Genomic DNA, 27,601 nt, shown 5'->3' on the forward strand with positions numbered 1-27,601 from the left:
CTGTCAAAGCTATTTTTATGGTCTCAGATAATGGTGCTCTAAACTGTGATGCTTCTTGCTCTTCAGCACTCCTGGTTTTCTCACTGCTCAGAAACAAACATCTCATAATTGCATGTAATAGTTATTTATGTATTTATTAGAGAGATACACGTGAGCTGAATTGAGTAGGAACATTAAAGTATATGTGGGTTGCGTATATTTGACAAAATTGTATATCGTGCTAACTCTACTCCCTCTGATCATTGAAACCCTTATTTAGCTGGGTGACTATTCTATGTTGTATATATGGCATAAAAACACGTGTGCAATTATCCACATGTATTTTGGATGCTTTTGGATTAAAAAAAAAAACAAAACCACACAAAACCCCACTCTAAATCTCCAACCTCCAACAAAAAGCATTTTCTACCAAACAAAATAAGGAAACAGACTAATAGAATTTCCCTGTGGTTGTGTTGTATACAGAATTAAATTGTCAATAGATTCTCAAGCCAGATTTCTAAAGAGATCATGCTTTCAAGGTATCAAATCTTATTTTAAGTAGGTTAGCAAGTGATTCATATGGAAATGCAATTTTAAGCTGTAGTGAAAAATAATGTGTCATACAAGGGTTATGAAGCAGAAGTATATGTAGTGCAATATTGTTTCAAAATGTTAAAAAAAAAAGATGCGAAAACAGTGAAAACCTAGAGTAGGAGAAAACCACATAAACCTTCTATGTGTGTAGTTATTTAGTATAAGAATTGGGAAGCTGCCTACAATGGAATTAATCCAAATAATTCATCTTGTTGCCACTCTGCCATGAATAAATGATTGGAGAAAGTGTCATTTTTTTTTTTTAATTTGTTTTGCATTATGATTATAATTCATCCCAACCTAGACATATGGTAGAGATGTATTTGTTGGAGGGAATAGTTATAGTGTTTTAAAACTTGCTGAACACTCTATATAAAAAATAGTTGACACTAAACAAAGATTGATGTTTTGTTTGTGCTTATGAAGTGCTGAGTTAATGTCTACTTTGAGTAACATGATATACATATCAACAACTTCTCTTAGTTAGAACAAATATATCTAGTCCAGATTCTTTGCTCTAAGAATGTATAGGGAATATTACAAAAGAAGAAAAAGCATGTAAGATTCCTCTAATATACTTTTTCTTCTCTAGTGATTTTTGTCTTGGAGACTGCATGTCTTTAATAGCTCTTGATGGATGCCTCACTCATAAATTTGATTGCTTTCTGAACCCATGTGAAATGAGTGTCTACAACATTCAATTTCAGAGACTTTCACAATTTAATGACTTCTGAATAGAATATTTTTTTCTTCATTGTGCACACCTTCCATTTAGTTTATTTAGGTTTTGTATGATAAGAAACCATGAAAAATTGTTCCATATCCCTGATCTCCCAGATGCCTTGGGATGTTTTGTTGGTTGGTTGGTTGGTTGGTTGTTTTTTGGTTCCTGACATATATTTGTAGTTATCTCTTATCCATTCTGAAAAATCTCAGTAATTTAATTGCTCCTTGCATGGAAAGCCTCCCATACCTTTGCTCATTCTTCTTGTGTTTCTCTATTATTTTTCAAGTTTTACTTTTTTTTGTTTGTTTGTTTGCTGTTTGTTTTTGGTTTTGTTTGTTTGTTTTTTTTTTTCAGAGGGAGGGACAAAAACCAAACAATAAAGTTGCTCATGCTCATGTACTGGCATAGTAAGGTTTTTCTGTTTGGGTACCAGTCTTTGCCTATTAATTCCTTTTGTGGTCATATTGTCAAGACTGAGCAGATGTTTTTGTAAAACTGCAAATTATACTCTCAGAGGCTCATACCTAAGCAATAATAACTAGTTTGGAGCCCATTGTTGTCTAAACAAGGTTGAACAGGTTGTAGGTTTTTTTTCGTTCATGCAGTACTTTGAATACTGAACTGAATATATTGAATTTGGCATGTCAGTGTCATAAGTAAGGTCTTTAAGCAAATCGGCTTTTATGTTTCCTACCTGGACTACCTGAGTAGTTGTTCTCCAAAAAGTCTATCTCAGACTCAGACAAAAGCTGAATCACATTGTTTGTGAAAAGGTGCATCAGAAAATACTGTGAGTAGGACTGTAGTTATACAAGACCAAAGTGCTAAGGACCACAGTTTAGTCCAGTCTGTCTTGAGTTTGTTCTTTAACCTTTGTCCTGATCTTTTTTAGGTGCACAGCCCACTGTCTGTTTTGACCTTAGGGAAATACCAGGTGGGCAAAGCCAAGAGAGGAATACACAAGGTCCTTGTTCTCAGAATGTGCCACTGTGCTCCACTCACGGACATCTACTCTTAAGAGGAGTAAAACTTTACTCATCAAGTAACAAGTTAGAAGTCTCTGTACAGTCAGGTAGCAGAGCCTACGTTGAGTTCTGGTTTCATTCTTTTTCCCTCTAAATGTAAATAGTCACATCAGCCAACTGATTTTTCAGTATCTCTCTAATCCTAAAACTGCTCCCATCTGTGCTTATTTCTATGTTACAGACTTCTATGAAGAGCTGTTTCATAACTAGTCTTGAGATTGCAGGGAACTATTGAATCACAGTTGCACAGCCCTCCTCTTTTTACAGTGGAAATATCGTAGTTCTGCTGTGCTTCAGGCTTTCTAACTACATTTGCAGTTCCGGTAATTGAATCCTGAATTATATTTTAGAATATTGTCCTGTAATTTTCCTGACAGAACTGGGCAAGGAGACAGTGTTTACAAAGTTGGGTTGTTATAAAACTCAGGATAAGTCTGGAGACCTTACATGTTTATTACCATTCTGGGAAAGAAGCTTTGAAATTTGGAAGTGAAATGAAGCTACACAGTAAACAGAATTGGCAAATTATTATATTTATAAACTGAAATCTTCGTGCATAAAACTGTGAGTTACCAGGGCTGTCAACTCAGCTCTTAAAATTCCCATTTCATTATTGATTAGTTCCAGAAATACTTCATAGGTTGAACCATTGCATTTTAAAAGTTTCATTCAAGGTAACTGCGAGTATGAAGTATTGATGTTCAGCATCTCTATTTGCAATAAACAGAAGGAGCATTAAATTTGGATCTATACTCGTAAAATTACTTGAAAATATTTATGCTAACTCCTTACAAAAGCATTTTACTTAAATGCTAAAACTAGTCATGTGCAAACACAATAAACATACAAAAATTGATTTTTGCATAAATGCCATTCTTTGTTTAGACAAATTCAACAACATGTTCTATAATAAATAAGGTCAAAACCAATTATCACTATTACTTTAGTGAATTAGCACTTCCATGTAATCTGAATAGAAAAAAATCTAACTCAATTTCCTGAGAAATTTGTTTTCAAGAAGAAAACAGAGAACATTATAAAGGGTAATGGACTAGTATGCCGTTTTAATTATGTATTATTGCTGATGTACATTACTGGCTGTTTTTACCCAAATGCTGTTTTTATGAATTTATTCCAAGTTATGTAGTTTTCAATGTACTGTACAAGCATAGCTCATAGCAAAATTTGGTTCTGTGCCTATTTTTTAATAAGATAGTGTTATCATTTTAAAAAATTTGTGCTGTATCACAACTGCATTACAAACAGGTGGTCTAGATTTACAGAAGTTTTGAGGTTCATTTTAACTATTCAGTTGTTAAGGTGAAAAACTGAATAAGGAAGCATTCATTGATCACATTTACCTTAAGATACTTTGGAATATACTGAACTTATATATTGATAAAATTTGTGTATTCGAACCAAGTTTTTGCAGGCTACTGGAAAGAGGACATTTGGTAATGGTTGAGGTGTTATGTCCTCTGCTTCGCAATGATTTGATAGTAACCTTGGAAATAAGGAGCTGTAAAAATTCATTGCATCTTGGACAATTTATCAGTCAAAGAACTTGATATTTATGCTGCAGGTTACAAGGTTGATTACAAATAGCTGAGTTATCTTTAAACTAACTGTTTTAGATAAAAGTAGAGGTCTGGACAGTGAAACATGTAGGTTGCATGATGTAATGCACAGAAATCTGCAGCAGAAAGACTTCTAACTAAGCAAGACATAGCGACTACTAAGTTTTTCTGAGATGGTGTGTTATTTAGATGAGACTGCCCTTATTAATTTCAGTTGATTTCATCGACAGTAACTGGAAAGCAGGTAAATGATGGCACTGGTGGTTACTGAAGAGACAAAGTACTCAAAAGACAGTTTAATACAGTGATGGATGGAGGGAGAAGGAATTTTCTGAAGCAGAAAGATTCAACAGAGTTTGTAATTAGCAAACAGTCTTCTGGAAGCTAAACGTAAACGTGAATGCCATGATCTTTGGTGTTTTCTCTTGTCTGTCACCAAGTAATTGTGGGGTGCACTGCGGGAATAGTGAATGATGCCTGTGGAAAGGTGAGAAGCTTCTAATGTTTCTTAGATCAATTTGGAGTTTTATACACTCTAAAGATTTAAATCCATGTAAGCTGGGCTTTAAGTTGTTCTACATAGTGGTATTTTTATTATCCTTTTACTATAATTTATAATCACAGTCTTTTAATTAAGATGCTAAAAGAAGCTTGTATCACCTTTACTTGACTTCTTGTTACTGCATTATGAAGCAGATTTTAATTATATATTTGTACGTATGCCTTGGTGCTCCTGTATTATTTAGTGCAGAGAATGGAGAATGAATCAGAAGTATAGCGTAAAACTAGCTTTTGTCAGTTAAGACCTCTGCCTCTTATTATTGAAGCTGAAAGGTGTTTAGTGAACAAAGCAGATAATCAAAATAAGAAAAAGAGAAAGCTAATGGTAAACAAATGTGTTTTTAAGTGGCAAAATTGCCTTTGCTTTTATATTGATGTTCTTAACTAGCACAATGCATCAGACTAATAGGTCATTTAATTTAGCTGAATTGTTTAACTGGACATGATTGTATCTTCCTCTTGTTCTGGATATAAATTTTAAGAAGAGCATGCATTTGCAGAGGTTCTAAGTACTCTTAGATGAAGCTGAAGTTAACTGAAGCTGTAGTTTGAACAAATGTGAAGAACAGTATCATGTTGGGAACCTAGGCCTCTTGAACGCTTTGGACAGTTTAACCTTTCTTTTCCTCACCTCCCTACCTGTACTATATCATGTTAGTATTATTGCTCCCTGGAATCACACTGAGGCATGAAGTTTTGCTGGCAGAGTTTGTAAAACACGTAACTGTCCCTTCAAAGCTCTTGATGAAGGCTTGAGGGAAACTCTAAAAAGCTTTTCAGAAATGCTGCTAGACTACATGAAGTTGATCACCCCTGCCTTTCACAACCCTTACCATGGCCATTAGCAATTCAGATTTGTCACAGACTCCTTCATAGCAGGGATCACTGAATCACAAAACATGGCAGAGGGGAATTCTGTCAGACTTTTTGCCAGACTCGTTTATTCATGTTCAGCTTGTGGTCTACCTGGATCCTTGTCTGCAAAGCTGATTTCTAGTCAGCTGAATCCCTGTATTGTTAGGTGGGCCTATTCTGTCTCAAGTGCAAGACACTTGATTTGTCTTGCTAGAACTTCAGTTTGTCAGCCTATTCTTCCTGCTTATAAAGATCCCTCTGAAGGACAGGTTTGCAGAAGTGTGCTTCCTGATCCTGTGAGTTTAGTACCAACTGTGAGATTTCTGAGGGTGCTTTGTGTCCCATCATCCAAGTCACCAATGAAGATGTTAAACAGTATCAGCCCAGTATTGAAACCAGTTGCACTGAGCTGACCCTTAGTCTATAAAATACTGACCACTGCCCTTTGAGCCTGAAGATGCAGTAAGTTACTCATGCAGTCCACACCTCCTGAGCCCAACAGTGCTGCAAGCAACTGCTTCAGAGCCTGGCTCAAGTAAATGACATTCGCTGCTGTTCCATTAACCATATGGCTCATCATTTCATAGTAGAAGCCAACTGAGATTTAAATTTCATGCATATGCTCTGCTAAACATTCGCCCCTACACAGCTGAGTAAATATAGTGTTTTAACTTCACTAGGTAGTCCTCTGATGTTAATGTCGCCTACATTTGTCTCTGCAGCCTGCAATTTTGTTGACGTTGTATTTTTAAAAACTTCATATAAAATTATCATTCACTTATTACTAGTCTCTGTATTTGAATTTGCCATCATCACAGGGTGCATAATTTGAATTTATTTAAAATTCAAAAAATTAACATGTAGATCAGTTTTATAACATAATACCACTCACAAATACTTACGTGTGCCACTGTTTCCATGGAAAACATTATTTTAATGGCATTTCATTTTTATCATTCCTAATTTCTAGTACCAGGTGAACCTTGTGCTGGTGATGTGCTAAACATTTGCAATTGGCCTTGTAATAAATTGTCATTAACTTTATTCCTCATTAGATTTCTTGTGAGAATTTAGAAAATGTAGTGTAAAATCCCCCTATATGCTTATTGGTACTTATCAGCCTTTTGTGCATTATTCAAATTGAAAAGTCTTCGAAAGTAGTCAGTCTTCATGGTTAATTAATTGTGTCTATCTTAAGAGATTTTAGATGTTTTAAAGAAAAGTGTTCTCAGTGGATAAGTCAAAGAATATACTTCAAAGTGTCAGTGCGAGAAGATGTCTTTTAGAGTTTCATTAAGTCTGAAGGTGGGGGTGTTTGTTTTGTTCTCAATTTGTTTGGGTTTTTTTCACCATCATTTTTTCAGTATCTGGTGACAACCTGATTTTGGTACATTGGCAACCTTGGCCCAGTTACCATGGGATATTCTTTTCATTTAAAGGGATTTAGCCTTTAACCCTCTTGATGTTTAGCTAGAACTACATTTACTACATGAAATTCAATTATGTCCCATTCATATAGAATATAAGGACAAAGTTATGACTGAGAGGTTTGTGAAAGAAAACAGTAGTTTGTGCCTGCTAATCAAAAACTTTCACAAGAACTGGAAATTTGTATGGTCTTGCAAACCAAAAGCTGTTGAAAGTATCCGAGGTAGGAACTGAATATAGTCTCATAAGCAAAATTGTCTTTAATATCAGGTCTCTCCATAACTTGTTTTTCTTACCCATCCTGGAATTAGATCAAAAGAAAGACTTACTAGGGATAGACAAACTGATTTTAAACTGACTCAAATTTTGGCATAATTTTAGTTTAAATGTCACTGCTGATATAGCTTATGGAGAATATATGGTCTCTTGTCTGTAAAAGAAAAGCTAAGGAAGGCCTCCCTCCCAGAAAGATGGCTGAGAAAATTCTGATGCAAATGGTAGCCTGTGAAGTTGGAAGAAAGAGGACTGCAAGGACACATACAAGCTAGGATTAATTTCTTAGCAGATGGTAAACAATTACATTTAAGATGGGGGTTAGGTAACAGGTGAAACAAAAATTGTATATTGATGTTAGCAGCCTGGGAAAGTGAGTGGGTTTGGCCTGAGGAAATCAAAGAAACTGATAATTGGACTGAGTCTAGGTAGAACTTCCAATCTCTAATAAGTAATATGTTATACATTTGGAGGGGGAAGCAGAAATCAAGATGGTTGATATGGAAGATCTTGATGAAAAGCTTTCTATTTTTGCTTTAAAACAAATTCTAATTAATTTGTCTAAACTTTATGTTTACAACTCCATAGGGGTTTGTTATATAGCCTGGTACTAGACAATCCTTTATCTTTATTTCATTTATGTTTTACAATGAAGTTGTTAATAAATGGATTTTCTGTTTGTATACATGTGAGTAGATAGATATGTCAGTAAACTTCATCCTTTGACTTTGTGCTTATATCATTGGAATAAATTGGTGACTATCATAATAACTACTATTATTTTCCTCTGATAGCATTAGTTTAATCTCTTTAATCTTCGAAAGTCTTAATTTTGCAGATTCAAACCATTATATTCAAAATATGTTCCTTCGAAATGAATAGCTTAGGAGCAGAATTTGTTTTTAATTTAGGGGTCATGATTGTTACAAAATCCTGGACAAAAATTGTGATTTCAAGCTTTATTTGTTCTTAAAAAAGAAAAAAAAAAAAAGTGGATTTTTTTTTTTCTTTAACATCATATTGTTATACAAATGTGATGACAAGATATATTTTTCTTTCTTCCTCATAGGAAACTACTTCTTCCATTCCAAGTTAAGGAATTCTACAGGTTAAGATAGTGGAATTGTTGAGTTGTTAATTTAACAGGTCAGCTGGTGCTTGTCTGTGTTCCTGTTCTTCCCAGATCGTTTACTCCTGTGACTCACACAGAATCACAGAATGTTGGGGATTGGAAGGGACCTCGAAAGATCATCCAGTCCAATCCCCCTGCCAGAGCAGGAACACCTAGATGAGGTTACACAGGAAGGCGTCCAGGCAGGTCTTAAATGTCTCCAGAGTAGGAGACTTCACAACCTCCCTGGGCAGCCTGTTCCAGTGCTCTGTCACCCTCACTGAGAAGAAGTTTCTTCTTTAAGTGGAACCTTTTGTGCTTCAGTTTATACCCATTACCCCTTGTCCTATCATTGTTTTTCACCGAGAAGAGCCTGGCTCCATCCTCGTAACACTCGCCCTTTACATATTTATAAACATTAATAAGGTCACCCCTCAGTCTCCTCTTCTCCATACTAAAGAGATCCATCTCCCTCAGCCTTTCCTCATAAGGGAGATGCTCAACTCCCTTAATCATCTTTGTTGCCCTGCACTGGACCCTCTCCAGCAGTTCCCTGTCCTTCTTGAACTGAGGGGCCCAGAACTGGACACAATATTCCAGATGTGGTCTCACCAGTAGAGAGGAAGAAGAACCTCTCTTGACCTACTAACCACCCCCGTTCTGATACACCCCAGGATGCCATTGGCCTTCCTGGCCACAAGGGCACAGTGCTGGCTCATGGTCATCCTGTTGTCCACCAGGACCCCCAGGTCCCTTTCCCCTACACTGCTCTCTAATAGGTCATTCCCCAGCTCCTTATTTTAGTGTCACCACCATAAACTGCCTCTGATTCACACAGTACTGTATTGATGGGTGCTAAGACAGAATTCAGGGAATCTATAGCTATATGCTTGCCCAGTGTTTTCTTCCCTGGGTATTTGCCATTTGTCATCATCAGTTACAGGATACTTCTCTCCTCACCATGTGGATTTTCTGATTTGTGTTTAGAGTGGCTTTAACATACAGCTGTGTTGCTGTGATATGATAGATCATGGATTCTGTCAATAGAGCTATGGATTCTGCTTGATTTTGTAAATTCGGGCTACATTTTGAGTTTAGTCTGCAAAGGTAAATCTTTGTGCTATCTGTCCGGTCATGTCTGTGTTCCCACCTCGTGTGTCCCCCCACTCTGCCCTGCCTCCTTTCCTTTTATTGTTTGTCTTCTGCCATACTTAGTGAAAAGCATTGCCAAGGAGAAGCACTTTTCCACATTGGGCATTTATCAACTGTCATTCAGTAGGAACTTTTGTTTTATAGCAGCTGATCAGGAAAGCTGTATCTTCCTGTTTCTGGAGCCTGATGAGGTTGCCCACCTTCGTAAGCCCAGGTCCTAGGGGATTCTCAAGAAAAGAGTGATCTGGAATAGGGGGAAGTGAGACTATGTTTACTTTTCTAAAAATTTGTGAATACTTGATTTTAAAGTTTAAATCTGGATCTGAAATATGCATTGACTTGTTCTATGCATGATTGGGAAGATAAACTGTAAAACTGCACAGTCTTGCATGGGATGCTGGGAAAGTTTGTATTTAAGCTACGAAAGTGTTCCAGAGATGTCAGGACTTGACATTACAGATAACTGAATGCTACTTTAGGTCTTGGGAAAAAAAATATACAGGAAGATCAGAAAAGAGTGATCTAAAAAGTGGTTTCTAGACTCTTTGGTTTCTAGAAGCCATGGGGACCCAGTGTCTGGGTCCATAGTTGGATTCTGGTAGACAACCTGTACAGGACAAACATGAAGAGACATAATCACAGTTACATATTGGATACACAAAAGGGGTTTTGAAAACAATCTTTTTCTCATCTTGGAACAAATTAAAAGGTTGGTAGCAATAGAAAACAATCTGGTTAATATTTCTGTACTTAATTGTATATACTCCTGCTATTCTGACAGCAAATTATAGTCTAATGGCATCTTCTAAAGGGTGTACTATTGTTAAGAATAAGATCTAAATCTGAATAAAACATCTGAGAGAATACATTGGATGTAAAATAAAGTGCTCATTGTCATGATCTCCCTGTTGTCCAGACTAGCATACTTGCTGGGATATTACAGCTCCCTTCATTTCACACATGAGGAGATGTGCATGTGGGAATGGGTGCATCTTGCCCAAAATTCAGGCAGGAAGCATCAAGGGTCCATTCCTACAAACTCTGAATTATGAGTACACTCAGTTGTGCCCCCAAGCCATAAGGTAGATGTAACCAGGAGCCCCTCTTCCCCTTGCTCCATCCAGAGATAAATCCAAATAAATGAATTCCAGATGTGAAAGAAAAAAGCTGTGCTCACCTCAGTATCTAGAGTTATTGTGTAAATAGTATATCTGAATTTCTTTAAGAAAGGACAAGTAGAACTAATAGGGTCAGTAGGTGTGAGTAGAGAGACAGAGAAATAAAGAGGGAAGAAGGGCTAGGGAGAAATAAGAAGAGATTAAAAGAAAGACAGTGGGAAGAGGAAAAGAAAAAAATGGAGCCTATTCTAAGTGCACCTGAGCCTCTGTGTAGCTGGGAAATCAGCTGGAAGAAAAAGCAAAGATTTATTAAGTTTCTAAATGGAAGAAAACCAGAGAAGCTGCCAAAATATTTCTTTTAAATATGGCAAACTTGTGTGAGGTTGTTTATATGTACAATTTGAATGAATATTTTTTGGAGTGATTATTGATTTGCAGATAAACACTGAGGTTGTTGGATGTCAACCTCCTTGTTTCATTTCTATGGAGTATCATTTTCATATATATTTTTAAAAATTTTTTCCCTGAAGAGAATTGTTTTTTAAAGGTATTATTGAAAAGCAATCATTTTGTCTTTAATGTGGAACAGATTGCTTCAAATTATGGGTATTTTTTGAAACATTTCCCCAGAGACAAGGATTCTGGTTTGAAGAGTTTTACCTACCTTGATAAATTCCACTTCAGTTGTGCTATTCAGAAGCATGACTTAGTCTGCTCACAGCTGCAAGTACAGCCATGTTGTGGGAGTTTGTAGCTTATCTGGCCCCATCACATTGCTTTCTCGCTCTCCTCTGAAGCTGCTGCTCATTAGAGATGCTGCTGCAGCAGAGTAACATTCAGTGTTCTTCTCAGCAGAATAGTCCCTTCATACTGCTTGTTTCTGTCTACATAATTCCCAAAGTGAAAAGTAGGTTACTAAATTTATAATTAACCCAAAACTCAAATGAATACATACAGTGCTGTTGATAATTCTGTTTTGGAAACAAACAAAACCACATTGATATTTAAATGAAGAAGCATAAGTAAGAAAACAAGCAAAACAGAGACTTTCACTTGAACATTTTCTGCCCTACTAGTTAAATATAATCATTACTTGACACCATTTGCCACAACGTTCTCCTGGATAAACTGGCAGCTCATGGCCTGGATGTGAGTACTCTTCGGTGAGTTAAAAAAGCTGGCTGAATGGCTGGGCCCAAAGCATTGTAGTGAAAAGAGTCAAATCCATTTGGTGTCTGGTCACAAGTGGTGTTCCCCAAGGCTCTGTATTGGAGCCAGTTCTGTTTAATATCTTTATCAATGGTCTGGAGGAGAGGATTGTGTGCACTCTCAGTAAGTTTGCAGATGACATCAAGCTGGGTGGGAGTGTTGATCTGCTAGAGGGTGGGAAGGCCATACAGAGGGATCTGGACCGGTTGGATATATGGGCTGAGGCCAATTGTATGAGGTGTAACAAGACCACCTCCTGGTTTAACAAGTGCCACCTCCTGCACTTGGGTCACAAAAATTCCGTGCAATGCTACAGGCTCGGGGAAGAGTGGCTGGAAAGCTGCTTGTCGGAAAAGGACCTGGGTGTGCTGGTTGTCAGGCAGCTGAATGTGAGCCAGCAGTGTGCCCAGGTGGCCAAGAAGGCCAACAGCTTCCTGGCTTGTATCAGGAATAGTGTGGCCAGCAGGAACAGGGCAGTGGTTGTCCTCCTGTACTCAGCCCTGGTGAGACCCCACCTCAAATACTGTGTTGACTGCAGGAAAGACATTGGGGTGGTGGAGAGAGTTTGGAGAAGGGCAATGAACCTGATGAGGGGCCTGGATCACAAATCTGATGAGGAGCAGCTGAGGGAACTGGGGCTGTTTAGCCTGGAGGCTGAGGGGAGACCTTATTGCTATCTACAACTACATGGAAGGAGGTTGTAGCGAGGGGGCTGTCAGTCTCTTTTTCCAAATAAAAAGCAATACGGCAAGAGGAAGTGGCATCAAGTTGCACCAGAGGAGTTTTAGATTGGATATTAGGAAAAACATTTTCACTGTAAGGGTTGTCAAACATTGGAACAGCCTACTTAGGGAAGTGGTTGATTCACTGTCCCTGGAGGTGTTTAAAAGATGTGTAGATGTGGTGCTTAGGGGCATGGTTTAGTGGTGAACTTGGCATTTTGTAGTTAACAGTTGGACTTGATGATCTTAAAGGTCTTTTCCAACCTAAACAGTTCTGTGATTCTAAAATTTAAAGACAGTAATTTCTCTACAGCTATTTTCGTGTGATGTAAAATCCATGGCATTACCAGCTTAGGGTTCCAGCTACTTTTCTCTGTTTTTTTACAGGTCTAATGTAATAAGGCAATTACTGTAGAAAGCAAATGTATCTCTCATTACCTTTATTCCATAGGTTCACTCACTGTAGTAGTCAGCATTTCCAAAATCTACAAAATAAATCCTTAAAACATATTTTAAAATATATATTCCTGGTGTTTATAATTTCCAGTGTATAGAAAAATGTCATGAAGAAGTTGGTGAAATGCATAGAAGTTGGCAGGATGCATGGAAGTATCAAAGTGAAGCTGTTCAGAGTCTTGGCAATATACATAAGGAGGCTGATGTTAATGTGATGTTACCAGGAAAATTAGAGAGATGCACATTACATTCAGCAAAGATGAACAACCCGCCTCTGCAGAAGAAACGGGGTAGATCATGTTATATTTTTCTCCCTTCTTGAATGGGTGAGCACAGCTAAAAATGAATGTAAATAACAGTGACACAGAAAATTTCACGCAACCCAAGTAAACTCCAGAATTTTTCTGTTAGTATCCTTTTTTCTTTTTTCTTTTTCTTTTTCTTTTTTTTTTCTTCTTTTTTTTTTTTTTTTTTTTTAATATTCTTTTTCTTTTTTCCTCCTCCATCTGTGGTTTTTGGCTCTTTTGTACACCTTTCTTAAATGTTGTTCTCACCACTGTTGCAAAGACTCAACACTTGAATTCTGGAAGATTTGAAGTTCAGTTATGTGCATCTAAATATATTAACTTCAGAAGATTAAACAGTGAGATTCCATGGAAAGTTCTGAGACAATTTCACATCCCATCAATGTTCCATCCATACTGGTAGTCTTGTTTCCTGCTATTATTGTTTTAAAAACCCTACACATTTCAGTCCAATTCTGCAACAGTTGTTATTAACAGTGTGTTAGCATAACAGTAATTATTTTTCTTTTTTAAAATAAATCATCTAAAACTGAAGCACAGGCAGTGTTTATTTACTGACAACATCAGTGTTGTTGAGAGTCATCTCATTCTACATATTCTGAAAAAAACCACTTATTCTCTGTTCAGTTTACAGTGGATACAGGTGTAGTGTTAAGTGTTGCACATTAAAAGAAAAAAACTAGTTGTGAGTCCATGAGGTGTTTGAAATTCTAATGTATCTCAGTTGAGGTACATATGGTAATATAGCTAAATGGTCTTCTAGATTCTCATTTCTGATTTATTTTTGCATAAGCCACTCTTAATGTCTTCTCTCCTCCTATCTTAAAATAATAAAAGGACATTTTTCATGGATTTTTTAAAAGTAACTATTGCTGCAAGAGCAACAATTGTTGTAATGCTGTGGATGGAGAGGTAAGATGTCTTAGCTGTGGGTATTCATAACATCACATATCAAGACATAACTGGAATAGGTCATTTGACGTGTTTTCTTAAACAGTGATGTAGCATTCTAGATGAGAGCCTTGATCATATTTTCTAGACTGCTGTGCTTTCTATGGCTTTTGGAAATATTTTTTGTGTTTTAGTTACGTCTTCCTAATCTTAATCTTTAAAATAGGATAGAAAAGTAAATATGGTATTAGGAAATTAGTGTTTCATTTACTCTGAGATTCTATTCTAAACATGCTTCAAAATTAACTTTTGATACTACTTTCTTGGCTAGAATATTGAATCTATAAAAGTTGCAAGTTTATATATACACATAAACCTAAGATATCATATCTGAATACTTTCAGATCAGCAATTCCAGTAACATGCATCAAATTAAATTTTAACCCATCACAGTAACTTTGAAATTTCCCTTAGGATTCATTGAATGATGCATAAAATCAGTTACAGAACATATTGAGAGGATACGTTAAGGTTGGGCAGGCAGTTTCAGTCTGGTGAGAAGATAGTAGAAACAGGAGGGAGAGAGATTTCCTGTCTCTTCAAGAGATGTAGATTCATAACATCTGAATTCCTTTTTTTTCATAAGAGAAAGAACTAGTCTGTCATTCAAGATGTGCAAAGTTTGGATTGTTTTTCTTATACTTAATAAACCAGCTATGAGAAACAGGTTGTCAATATTATGGGAGTAGATTAACTGATTTCCCCTGCAGCAGAAGAGTTTCAAGCCATGTAGATCGTGAGCTGACTTTCTTGGCCTGCGTTTTCCTCTAGGCTCAGAATCGAATGGTCTTTACAACTTCAAAGGATTCTCATACCAAGTCAATTTGTAGGATGAAGCCTTTATCTGCACTATAGTAAATATCCTTATCGTAAGCAGTAGTGATAGTTTTCAAAACATGCTCAGGTTTCCCTAGTGTTCCAGTAGTACTGATACAAGAATATTAGAAAAAACCTAATGCATACAAATATTCCTTTATATTTTTTGAAGTGGCTTTAGCCAGACTTGAATTGTATATCTTTACAAATTTATTTCATACATTTCTTGTCCATAAAATGATTCTCTGTGTCTGATCTGTTTCAGGTGTTGATACAAAGTAACCATGATAGGGTTGTCACCTGAAGAAACCCAGTGAATATCTTTAGGTTGTCAGTCAATGCTGCTAATATTGAACTTCTGGCAATTCTTGATCTTGTGTGATATATTAAATGAGGTGCAGCCCACAGCTGCATAGAAACATTCTGTGTTTCTGTATACAATGACAAGGGAGTCTTTAAAGAATCAATGACTCTTCATATTTCCCTGAACGATGCCTCTGAACTATTTCTTAATGATCCTAGTGCCCTGCAGATCAAGTGAATGTATATGTTTTATTGATTTTTGTAAAGACTTAAGTGAATCATTATAGTCCTTGTGGCACTCATTTTTAACTTGAGTCCTGTTGAGTGCTTTAGTCTATGCAAACTTGTGAGAAATACAAGGTCTTGAGGGGGAGTTTGATTCAGTGGACATAGAAAGTAAAATTAATTTAAAATAAGAATGAAGTTTAAAACACATGTATAATGAGCTTTGAAGTTTTGTTTTAATTTTATCAGTTTGTGAATTAGATATCATTAAAAAGTAATTATCGCTGTTTTTCATAACAATTGCCTTCATTCACATTTAAAAAATCATTAAAACAAGGATTTGTATTATGTAAGCAATGCAGAGATAATCCTATTAAGAAAAATTAAAAATATCAGAAGGGTCAAGTCACCTACTGAGTAAAATTATTTTTCAGGAGGTAGTACATATGGTTTATTAATTCAGCTGTATTACAGCTAAGTTTCTTTGTTCATTAAAACTGTTAAAATACCTTAAATTACGTTTCACTTAGTTAAAACTAGAGCATGTAAACACTGTAAAGAAAACTTAGAAATCACATTTGCTGGGTGAATTCCATGTAAATAAAAGAAGCATGCCTTAGGACTATAAAAACAGTTGCTCTGGTCCCAGGCACAGCTGGTCCAATACTTTTTTCCTTAACCATAGACTTAAGTTGAGTTCTAGGGAAGTGTAAGAATAATATCATAATAATTTGTTCATACTATTCCAAGTGCTTGTGTGATCTCTTCCTGCGCATTTAAACTTCTGGAATCCACAATATCCTTTAGACAGAGGTTTTTTTCAGTTCTGTCACTTCAAGCGTGAAAACTACTGGCCTTCATTTGGAACCTGGCCTCTCACTCACTTATCTTGATGGCTTTCCAGTCTTAGAAGAAACAAGAGCCATCATTACCCTTTCCAGCTTTTTCGTGACAGTCATGATTTTGTAGACTTCTGTCAAAGCCCTCTATATTATCTGTTTTGTAAAAGAAAAATCAAAGCTATTATCATTCTTTTCATATTTAAACTGTTCTATACCGTTATCATGCTTGGTTATCATCTGAATTTTATCTGTTTTGCAGAGGACCCAGAGCTGTATATGGTATTCACATGGACAGACCATGGGGCAAAATTATGTGGGTTTTGTTTGCTTTTAGCTCCTTTCCTAAGAATTCCTAATCTTTGAATTTTTCTCCGCTAAAGAGGACAGAGTTGATAATACTGCTTAATACTCCATCATATCTCTCCTGCCTAGTCAACTTACAGCCCATTGATCTAGATTCAAAGGATTGCTTTTGTTGTTGTATAATAGTTCCCCCTTCTATTGAATTTATCTACCAGTTTAGTGTTCAGGTTCTCAGTTTCATACTTCTCATATTGTACACCCATTCTTTGTATTCCAAGGAACTTTTTAAAACTATAGAGTTTGCTTTAATTGTAAACAGTTTGTTAGTGCATGCATCTATAAGCTTTTATGAAGTTTATTTTATTTAGTCTGTTTATTTCAGCTGAATTTTTTATTTTTATTTTTATTTTTTTTAAGAAATTTGCCTAATGGTCATTTTGGTCCTAACAAAACCAGAAAATGAAAGCTGTTTCAGTAATAAAAGGATTTGATGCTAAATTCACCAAAGCAAGAAGTCAGCTGAAATATTCTACTTTATCCTGATTTTGAAAACCTGAAGCATTCTTAAAGTTTCTAGGTAATAAAGAATACTGCATTTGATGTTTGTAAGAGGAAATAGAAACCATGGGCTTTTTGCTTCACATTTGTTTTTCAGAGAAGCTTTCAGTTCTTCCATAAAATAAATGTTTCCTAGCATGACCTTTCAATCACACTCCATTAAATCTCATTGGCCAGTATTATAAGTAAAGCTTCAGAGAAGATTGTGTTTGCTTTTATAGTTTCTGTTAATTTTCTGCACAGAATTGGTTTGTACAGGACTCCCTAAAAACTGGAACTATCATAATATTATGATTGTCAACAAAAGGTGATTTTTCAAGTCTCTTTTCAGCAAAGATGAAAGATGAATAAATGTTCATTATAATGGTAAGTCTGTTAAGAGCTTTTGATTTTGAATAGCAACCATAATGCAGTGATAGAGAAGTAGCATCCCCTGCTATGTTGGCCATAAGGCTGGAAATAAGCCATCCTGAATTTTAATCCAACCTCTGCAGCTAAAACATTAAGGAGTCATGAAGAGGTTATTTATGCTTTTTTTCTTTTTTTTCCCTTGTATGCTGTTAAATGGATTATGAGAACAGAAAGACTCATTTGCTGGCATAAGACCCTAGAGAACAGCCACTCATGAACTATGTTCTGTTACTTCTCCTGAAACATTCTACTAAATAGATGAGTAATATGTTTAAAACAAATTCAAATCAGAAGATACAGCATAAAATTACAAAATTTGTCATGCTAATGGTGATGTGTACTGATTTTAAAATTGATGTAAAAGAACAGCAAAAAAACACTGATGAAAAAGCTTTTGTTATGCCGTTTTCAGGAAAGTGGGGTCAATGCCAGAAGAGGAGAATGTCCTGGTTTTGCCTGGGATAGAGCTAATTTTCTTCCTAGTAGCTGGTATAATGCCGTGTTTTGGATTTAGTATGGGAAGAGTGCTGATAATGCGTTGGTGTTTGGGTTGTTGATAAGCAATGTTTTATACTAAGTCAAGGACTTGGCAGCATAGAGGCTGGCGGTGCACAAGAAACTGGGATGGGGCACAGCTGTGACAGCTGACCCGGAGTGGCCAAAGGGGTATTCAACACCATATGATGTCTTTCTCAGTATATAAACATGGGGAGTTGGCTGGGCAGTGGCAACCACTGCTCAGGAACTGGCTGAGCATCAGTCAACAGGTGATGAGCAATTACCCTGTGCATCACTTGGTTTTTATATATATATATATATATATATATATATTTATGGTTATTATTCCCTTCCTGTCCTGTTAAACTGTCTTAACCCGTGAGGTTTACCTTTTTTCAGTTCCCTACCCCATCCTACTGGGGAGGGGAGTGAGCGAACAGCTGTGTGTGGTGTCTAGCTGCCTGCTGGGTTAAACCACAACAAAACGGCACATTACCTGGCTGCATTTCAGCTACTTCAAACCACCAAGTAATGCTGTCCATTAAATACAGAGCTTACTGTAGTACATGGATGAAACTTATTTGCTTGGTTTTAAAAGGTGATTGCTTTTGAATTAGCTTTGAAATAGGCAAAGAAAATAAATACAGGCTTAATGTGGTCTTAATTTTAGATAGTGGGAACCAGTCTGCGTAATGTTTATTAGTTCAGACTCAAAAGTGTGTTTTGTGGCTGCTATGAATAAATACATACAACTTAAGTAAGTGAGAGGGTTCAAAATGTATATTTGTTAATGGAATTAAATCAACCGAAACAATCTGCATTTGCATAAGATCTTCTTTCCTTTAATAGATAATCAATTATAAAGTGATGTACAAAGTCCCAATATAACATTTTCTCATACATTTTAGCTTTCAAAAACTTTTATTCAGAATGACATTGTGACTTTTCTTTACTGGTCATAAGACACAGTAAGGCACCACTTAATCTCAGGAAATCTCATATGCTTCAGACTTTTTCCTCCTAGTGGCCTGATTTGGTATCCTATGACAAAATAGTTTTATGATTGTGTACGGCCTCTACTGACTGTTTTGGGCCATCAAGGGAGTTGGAAATAAGATTTCTTTTTTTCATGTACAGGCAGAGAACTGAAGAGCCCAGCTTTCACTATTCTTTAAATTCCTCAGAAAACTCAAATAAATAAAAATGTAACAACTATTTTTATAAATGCACTCATTGTATTTAGGATTAAGAAAATAAAAAGGTTGATCAAAGCACTGCACAGCTATCACCTTTTTTTTTTTTCCTAGCACTACCCTACCCTTCCCGTTATGTTTTAAAAATACAGTGATACCATTTTATCTGTTGGCTTACAAGAATATCGATATAGCTTAACTTAAACAAAGAATGATAACCCCAGATGTATGACTCTCGAAAAAATTAAAGTGGGGTTCCATTATTGATTTATCCCTATTGCTTTGGGGATATTTTTGCAAAATGTCAGCTTTGAAAACTCCTTTTCCTGCCTTTCACAGTTTAATTACTAAATGTTGAGCAAACTAAGAAAATTTAAGCATGTACACTCTATTCATATTGATCATCATTTGAAGTATTGTAATACCTTCCTCAGAATTATTTTAAAATTTTCCTAAGGTGAGCTGCATGTAGAGCTAGAAGCTCTATAAGTGAACGCACTCACTGTATGTGTCTTTATGTATTTTACATTGTAAGCTATTTAGGGAAAGCTATTTGAATGCATTGTCTATATCTTCCAAAAATACCTGTCTATGGAACATGCAACAGAGATGAACAAACACTTTAAGCTTTAAAACAAAAGTAACAATGATGTATAGTGATGTATATCAATGATATGATATATTTTAAAATAAAACATACCTCAAGAAACAGAAGATACCTGATAAATGTCTTATTTCTTTGCTGATTCGGTAGGAGTGATGTTATTTTGCATTTGGTTTCAGTAAGTTCTGAAGATATTTTAGAAAGATACCATAAAGATATTTATAACAGAAAATATGTATAAAAATGTAATAGAAAAACTTGTCTTATTTTGATCCAATTTTAACTGTAGGAGAAACAAAAGTAAGTCTCTAACATAGATTCTAGACAGCTAGCAAGAAGCAATGAGAAAATAAATATTTCCATCCTTTTCAGTAAAGCACTTGGTATGATGCCACATAAGAACCTGTTCAGTCAACTAAAGCACCAGGAGTTAGTAGAGAAATCATAAAAATAAGGAGATGGCTGAAAGGAAGGTGATATGTCTTTAATGAAACAGGAAGAGAACATTCTGAGAGTTATTAGGGAAGTTCTTCAGTGGCCTCCCGGGAAGCAAACTTATTTTATGCTTTCACTAATACCCTTAACAAAAAAAAATAAAATTGGATTACTGTAGTAGAGGAATTAGACAACCTCGTAACTATACCTCTAGCTTTCATTTTTTCATTTTTCTTTTCTCTTCTTTAGCTGAAAGAATGTATCCAGTGACTTATTTGTAGCTAAAAACAGGGTGTGTGTGTGTGAGACTGATATTGTACCTCAAAGAATTGCAAAGTGTCATTAGTACAGTATACTATAGTAGAGCATTCATGCTTCTGATAATGACAAGTCATAGAAGGTAAAGCCTACTGGCTTCTTACATATAATATTACTGCTCTGTAACCAACAATATCAAATTTTTTTTTTTGCTCGGTGTTGTATTAGTAAACTGAATTCATTCCATTTCCATTTTTTTTGAAAGCCTTACTCTGCTTTTTCACTTAAATAAACAAAATGTGTGAGACTAAACTTCAAAGAATTATCATTGCTTTACAAGGGCAATATAGAGGGAAAGCTTGGAGACATCGTAGCAGGTGGTATATGCCAGTGACATCACTTCAGTCTCTGGAAAGAAAAATCATTTGCTCTCAGAATCAGGTTTATTTCTTTTAGGGAGGAGGGAAGAGATGGCAAATACATCTCTGAGTTCCTGGGCCTTTTCTAAGGGCATGTAATGGAGCCAGAGATATGAGAGGTGCTGCCCTGTGCACCTGAGAGCACTCGGCACACACTGGACACTTCCCCACCACATCAGAGTGTGCCCTTTCCACCCTGGCTGCAGACAGTTCATCAACAGGGTTTTTCAGGAAGTCATTTGTCAAATAACTCTTCTCTTGCTACAGCTCTGTAGACTTAAGGGTTTTTGAGTTGAGTAGTAGTGGTTCTTTTTTTTTTTCCCCCATTTTTTCCCACCATTAAGGAGAAAATACGTACAATAGTTTTATCTTTAGAAAATAAGACAAATTATCATGTAACTTATATTTTTTTATTAAATAATGATTTAAAATATACATAGTTGTATAATATATGACTTTTTTTTTTTTTTACTAAATGTTGTTCAGAACTTTGAGGGAAAGCAGTGACAAAATTGTAAATATCAGTGTTTGGTTTTTTCACAACTTTTCAGAAATATGTAACAGTGCATTGACCAGTTCCAGGTAGCATTCTTAATTTTATGAAATATGAACGTGATGTCATGATCACTGTTGTGTGACTTTCCTGAATTAACTTCTGAATTATGATTGTAAAAGTCAATTTTCTAATTGACTTTTGAAAACGTGTAATTACTCCTTATACATAGAATATCAGAATATTTGAGATCATTGCATAGTGAATTTTATAAAGATGCAAAGTATTAGTACTGTCAGTTTTCTACCAGAAATTTTGAATTGTTCTGTAGCCATTCAGGTATGTCTCAGGAAGTCTGCATGACAGTCTGAAGAAACATCTCTGAAAAATCTCTGAAAAGCTTCACAAAAAAGAAGTAAATAAAATAACCCTGTAGAATATGGTAAAATATTCAAGTTAATATTTACATTTCCTTAGTGTAAGACATTGTGTCAGATAAAAATTAATCAGTCTCATTTGAGCATGTCTGTTGAGCTGCATCACTTGAGTTTTGAGTCATAGAACATTCCTGCTGGATAATAAATTAATCAGGTATTTTTGTTATTGTTGTCTAAATATAAATTAATATTTATAATCACACAAAATTGAAGCATTGAGTTTAATTATAGAACAAGAAAGCTTTGCTTTCTGAAGATACTGAGATGTCTCTCTGATGCTTGCATTTTGGAATAATAAAAAATCGTGTTAATTACAAAGTATTGCTTTTATGAGGCTAAAAAGAACTTAGAAATGATCTTAGCTAGCTTATAGGTTGCTGCTTTGCTATAATGGAAAGATAATGTCTGTCTTATATTAAAGTAATTTGGTAATTGAAAGACAATAGATACATGATGCCCTTTGTAGTTTACTTAAAAAGAAAGATAAAAAACCTAGAGATTTTTCATGCTTTAGCAGCGGAGTGGAAAAATTACAATTTGGATGATCTTCAACTCCTATATAGCTCTCATACGTCTCATATGGAAAAATCCTTACAAATGTAGAATTTTAATAGGTTATATTTAATTGGGCACACCACAAGTGAAAAGACAAGTCTCAGCTGTTCATCCTCTCACATATGGGCAATTACACAAGAGGGAAGAGTATACGATATCATCAAATTAACGGGTATCACTCACTCTCTTTTTATGTAAGTGTCCAAATCAGTTGTGGGACATAGAAGTTATTATTAGAGCTGGTTAGTACATAGATTAGTGGAGAAAACTGCAAGAGACAAACTGCTGCTACACATCGAAATGTTTAAAAGATTATCTGAAAAACTGAGTAAAGATGAAGTTCTGGTTTACCTGAAAAATTAGTGGTGGTGGTTTTGGTCTTGTATTGTTTTTCTTTGGATTGAAATGAGCATGGATGCTCCCACAGTTTATTTTTTTTCTTGTTGAAATTGTTGAAATTTGTTCAGTTACTTTGGTTTTAGTTTGTGTTATGGTACAAAGGTAGTTACTAAAGCTATACATTATTTTTCTTGCAATATGAAATACCAGGGGCAGTGAAAAATAGAAGAAGATGTACTTTCCATATTGTTTAGTTGAAAGGGTTGAGAGTACTTCTCTCCTAGTATTAATTTTATTTACTTGTTTTTGCATCAAGCAGATTTGTTCTAAAATTGTATGGCAAAGGCTTCCTTAAATTGAATATAAAAATACTTCTCCTTTAAAGACTATATACTCTGTATTTACTATCATATTTATTCATACTAAATTTAATTTCATTAAGATTTTCTTTACTTAAGAAACAAAACATATAATGTTGTAATCACACATGTTTTTAGATGTTTCAAGAACCATGCCAAAACCTTTCTTCATTCTCACAGGATATAAAGTGACTTAGAATTTGTTGCACTGGTTTTAAAAATGTTGGATAGTTTTCAAGAGTGATGTTGAAGTTTTCTCATAGTTCAGACAGTGAATGTGAAAAAGTAATTTTATGTTCCTAAAATTTCTCATATTTATTGAATTTTCTCATATGCATGCATCTATGCAGAATGTGTGTCTGAGTGTATTCTTGGTGGTTTTGCTTCTAAACGTGGTACCAATTTGTCTATCTTGAAGAAAAAAACAAAACACACACACTCTCCAACCCTACACACACAACCATGACACACTTTTGAAATTGCCTCCTCTAAATTTACTAATTTACAGGTATTTTACACTAGGGTATTTTAGGTATTACTAAATAAATTGAAAATGGCTTGGCAAGCTTTGATAAATAGCTTATCAGCACTAGCAACTTCTATTGTATTTACTGTAAATGCAAAAAATAGATGCAAATATTGTGTATTGAGATAATTCACAATTTTTCAGGTGATGCACTGCGTTTACTTCAAGTTTGTCATTAACTCTTACAAAGTATTGTAGTCTCGACTTCTGCCAGGTGCTATAGTCCATCCTCGTTGTTGCTTCTGTTCCTTGCCAGACAGAGCTGTTTCAAAATTGATGCTATAAAGTACTCTGTTTTTTTTAAGGGGGGGGGGGGGGGTGTTTGCTTATTTTTTTTTTTTTTTTTTTCTTTTTTGTATTTAGAGTTTTAACACTGTTTAACACTGTTTTTTAATGAACTACATCAACTTTTGTGTTAGGAGGAATGCATGTTCTTCTGAGACTGAAATGGGAGAGATTACTAATGTCTGTGTGATCTGGAAAGCATGTGTTCACTAATATTAAGGAAAAATCCCCATAAAAACTGGCTTGGCAGAATAGAAACATTGTACTTCAATTTTATATTCTGAATGCAGCATTCACATTTCAGTTTCAGTCCTGTGTGTTTTGTAATCTGAGCACCATCTGCATTTTTCTGTTCTGGAAGTGAACTCCTATGAATTAGTCTTTTAGCAGTGCTGCCATCTTAGTTCAGACAAAGGTGCTGACTACTCCACTGCATTGGCCTCAACTGTCAAATAACTTCTGGTGTCTGACTTTGGATACATTGTCATGTTTATGACAGTCTTACCTCTGAAATTCATTTTCATGTTAAATGCTTCTCTTCTGACAGGGTGATACTTGTCAGTCAGTTTAATTGAAATGTCATGCTGACCTTTATTTGAAATACTCTGAACTTCCTGTGACTGTTGGAAGTTCTTTTTACTTTGATTCCAATTAAAATCCTTAAATTACCAGTTTACAAAACCTGCATGCTAATTAACCTTATGAAGCTGCATGCTCATTAATCTTACAAACAATATATCTTTTGCAGAGGTAGTTCAGCTGAATCTGCCTGAAGATCAAAAACTAAGCACCACTGCAGCAACGGTGGGACAAAGCGCTGTCTTAAGTTGTGCGATCCAGGGAACTCTGAGACCTCCCATCATCTGGAAGAGGAACAATGTCATTCTGAACAGCTTAGATTTGGAAGATATCAATGTAAGTAAGGCAAAACTCTATTTAACAGCTTATTTTCAAAACTTTTAATAAAGAAAAGTGGTATGTAACAAGCTCTATACTCCTAATGTTTCAAAGAAAAGAAGTGGAAGTTAAATGCCTGCCAAACTCAGTCTGTTTTTTTTGTTAGTCTTTTTTGTATGTGTTGGTTTTTGTTTTTGTTTTTTATGTTGACGTTTTGTTTGTTTGTTTGGTTTTGTTTTTATTTGGGTTTTGTTTTTTTTTTTACTGTGTATACAAGTCCTTGTTGTTAAATATAGAGAAAATATGTTTCACAGAGCATTTAAAATAATAAATATAGCAATAAAAGCACATGAAGCCAAAATTGTATCCCAAAATAGAGTCAGCATTGTACATTCAGGGTAATACTCAAACATATAAAATAAAAACAAAAAGAAATCTAAGAGATGAACATGTTAAGAAATCAATACTGACCTGTTACTAGTATGATGTTTGTACTAAATTTATAGTCTAATAATTCAGTAAAGAAAATTCTCAAAATAAGTATTTGACTATGAAACTGGTTGTTTTCCTTATGCCTCCAAATATTCAGCAGTGTAAATGGTACTTCTCAAAGAATCATTAGTGAATATCCAGCATATATGGTACTTCTGAAAGAATCATCAGTGAATATTAGTATATTTTAGAAATTTTTCTTTAGGGAGGCAAATATTTGCCACCTGACTTTGCCATGACCTCAAAATGTGGAGCAAAATAGAAAATTAGAAAAATAGTTATATCTTCTGACAAAACTCTACACATATGCTTTCGGCTGTATTTTGCTTGGTTGTGGGTATGCTTACTTTGGCCATAGTATGTTAGCAAAACATGGACAAACGCTTGCATGGGGAGTTGTGCTTGCTTTCTGATGCAAGTGAGTCCAAGATTACTAGAACTGTTACATGTGTGGAATATTGCCACAATCAGATATCTAGTTTGCTTATTTTTGTTTCATTTTCTTATGGATGCTTTTATTTCTAAGGTAGTACTTCACCTTTGTTGTGTTTTGTTTTCTGTTTTTACTTTATTTCTGCTTGTAAATTCAGCTTGCTTGCAGTGGTACTTTGTAAAATAAGGGGCAGTTTCAAAGCTCATCTTGCTTGAATGGTAGCTCTAAGAGTCTTTGGATAAAACCAGAATCCTTTGAGAAGTTCTCAGTTGAATAATTGTTGCTTTTTTTAGTTTGGTATTAATCACGTGCCTGACATTCAAAAGTATCTTGCTCATGTTCACAAGCTCCTTTCTGCAATATTTGTTAGCTTTCTGTAAATATTCATGATACTTGTAAATAATGATTTGGAGTTCTTACTAATCATTTCTAAGTATAATACATGGCGTGCTGTAGATGGAAAAAGGAACATGCATCTGGACACAGAGAAATAAAAGGGAATTGATGAATAGAAATAATGAAGCTAACAGTTCAGTTTCAAACTGAAAGGTTCAATTGACTATATTTGCAGATGTGAAAAGAGAATTGTGAGTATGAAAATGAAAAAAAAAAAAAAAGAAACCAAACAACATGAAAACTGAAGAACAAACCACAGAGAAATTTCATGTACTGGGTACAGGTGCCCAGATGTTGGCAGTGGGAGCTGCAGAGGTGGCCTCTGAGGGGAGAGGCCAAGAATAGCCCATGCTGGACACACTTGCAATCAGTTCAAATGGACCCACCACAGGGCACAACTGAGCTCCTCAGCCACGCTCTTGGCACCCTTGGGAAGACATTTGGATAAGGGCATTAAACACCAGAGACACAGGAGTAGAGAACAAAAACAGCAAGAAACAGCAAAGGGAAGTCCAAGGCTGGAGTAGGAGCAGGTGGAGCAGTTACCTACAGCAGCCAGTGAGGAACCCACACCACAGCAGGTGTATATGGAAGGACTTAACCCATGGAGAGTCCTGGCTGGAGCAGACAAAAGGGTGAGCAGGAAGGAGACGCAGGGAGAAACTGCTGTGTGCTGACTATACCCCTCCAACCTCCTGTACCACTCAAGTGGACAGTAAAGGAGTTGGGAGTGGAGTTGAGCCTGAGGAAGGCAGGGAAGAAATCTATTGTTTTAATGATGTATGTCTTTTTTTATTTTGTTTTGTTTTGTTTTTTCCCACCACGCAAATTAGTAGTTACTTGTTTATTTTAATTGCCAATAAATTAAGCTAAATTTCCTAAGGTTGACTCTGTTTTGCCCACCATGGTAATTAGTAAGCAATCTTCCCATCTTTATCTCAACCCATGGGCTTTCTCATTCAAGTTCCTCTTATTTTTTCCCTATCTCTTCCTGTGGGAGGCTGTGAGGGAATGAGTAAGCAGGCAGCTGGGTGCGAGTTTGGCTATTAGCCAGGGCCAACCCTGCACACTTTTGAAGTACTTACCTTATCTGGAAGATGTCAAGTATGGAATTTTTGAAGACTCATGGGATGCCCAATTTTGAAGTCATATTGTAGTGGTGATCAGACATTCAAAGGAAAGTTGCAATTGCTAGAATTGTCCAGATTTGTTTATATTTAATAAGAAAGGAGGAATGTGTGATGGAATACTGGATGGATAACCCACAAACATAAAAAGAAGGATCTACAAAGTGTTACCTGAGTTCTGGAAATGATATCTGTGTATGTATTCTGTGTACAGGAAGAACTGTAAATGGAGTAAAAGCTTCAAGTGACAGTAGTGCATAATTCTGAAGATGAATGTATTCATCATTTATTTGTTAGCTTAAGAAAAACATAAACTGGAATGCTTAGAAGTCTTTTTAAGCAAAATTATGT

General features: G+C 35.6%; 1 protein-coding gene across 5 annotated transcripts in view; it reads left to right on the plus strand.

The window, feature by feature from the left end:
- The window catches only part of FSTL5 (follistatin like 5), a 307,998-nt gene that overhangs the window by 188,037 nt on the left and 92,360 nt on the right, over nt 1–27,601 (plus strand). For all 5 annotated transcript variants that reach the window (XM_065061431.1, XM_065061429.1, XM_065061430.1 and 2 more), the window contains exon 7: nt 24,654–24,820. In XM_065061431.1, coding sequence (XP_064917503.1) covers nt 24,654–24,820 — 167 coding nt within the window. The remainder of the gene's footprint in view (nt 1–24,653; nt 24,821–27,601) is intronic.

Source organism: Columba livia, chromosome 4 (genome assembly GCF_036013475.1).
Source record: "Columba livia isolate bColLiv1 breed racing homer chromosome 4, bColLiv1.pat.W.v2, whole genome shotgun sequence".
Lineage (NCBI taxonomy): Eukaryota > Metazoa > Chordata > Aves > Columbiformes > Columbidae > Columba > Columba livia.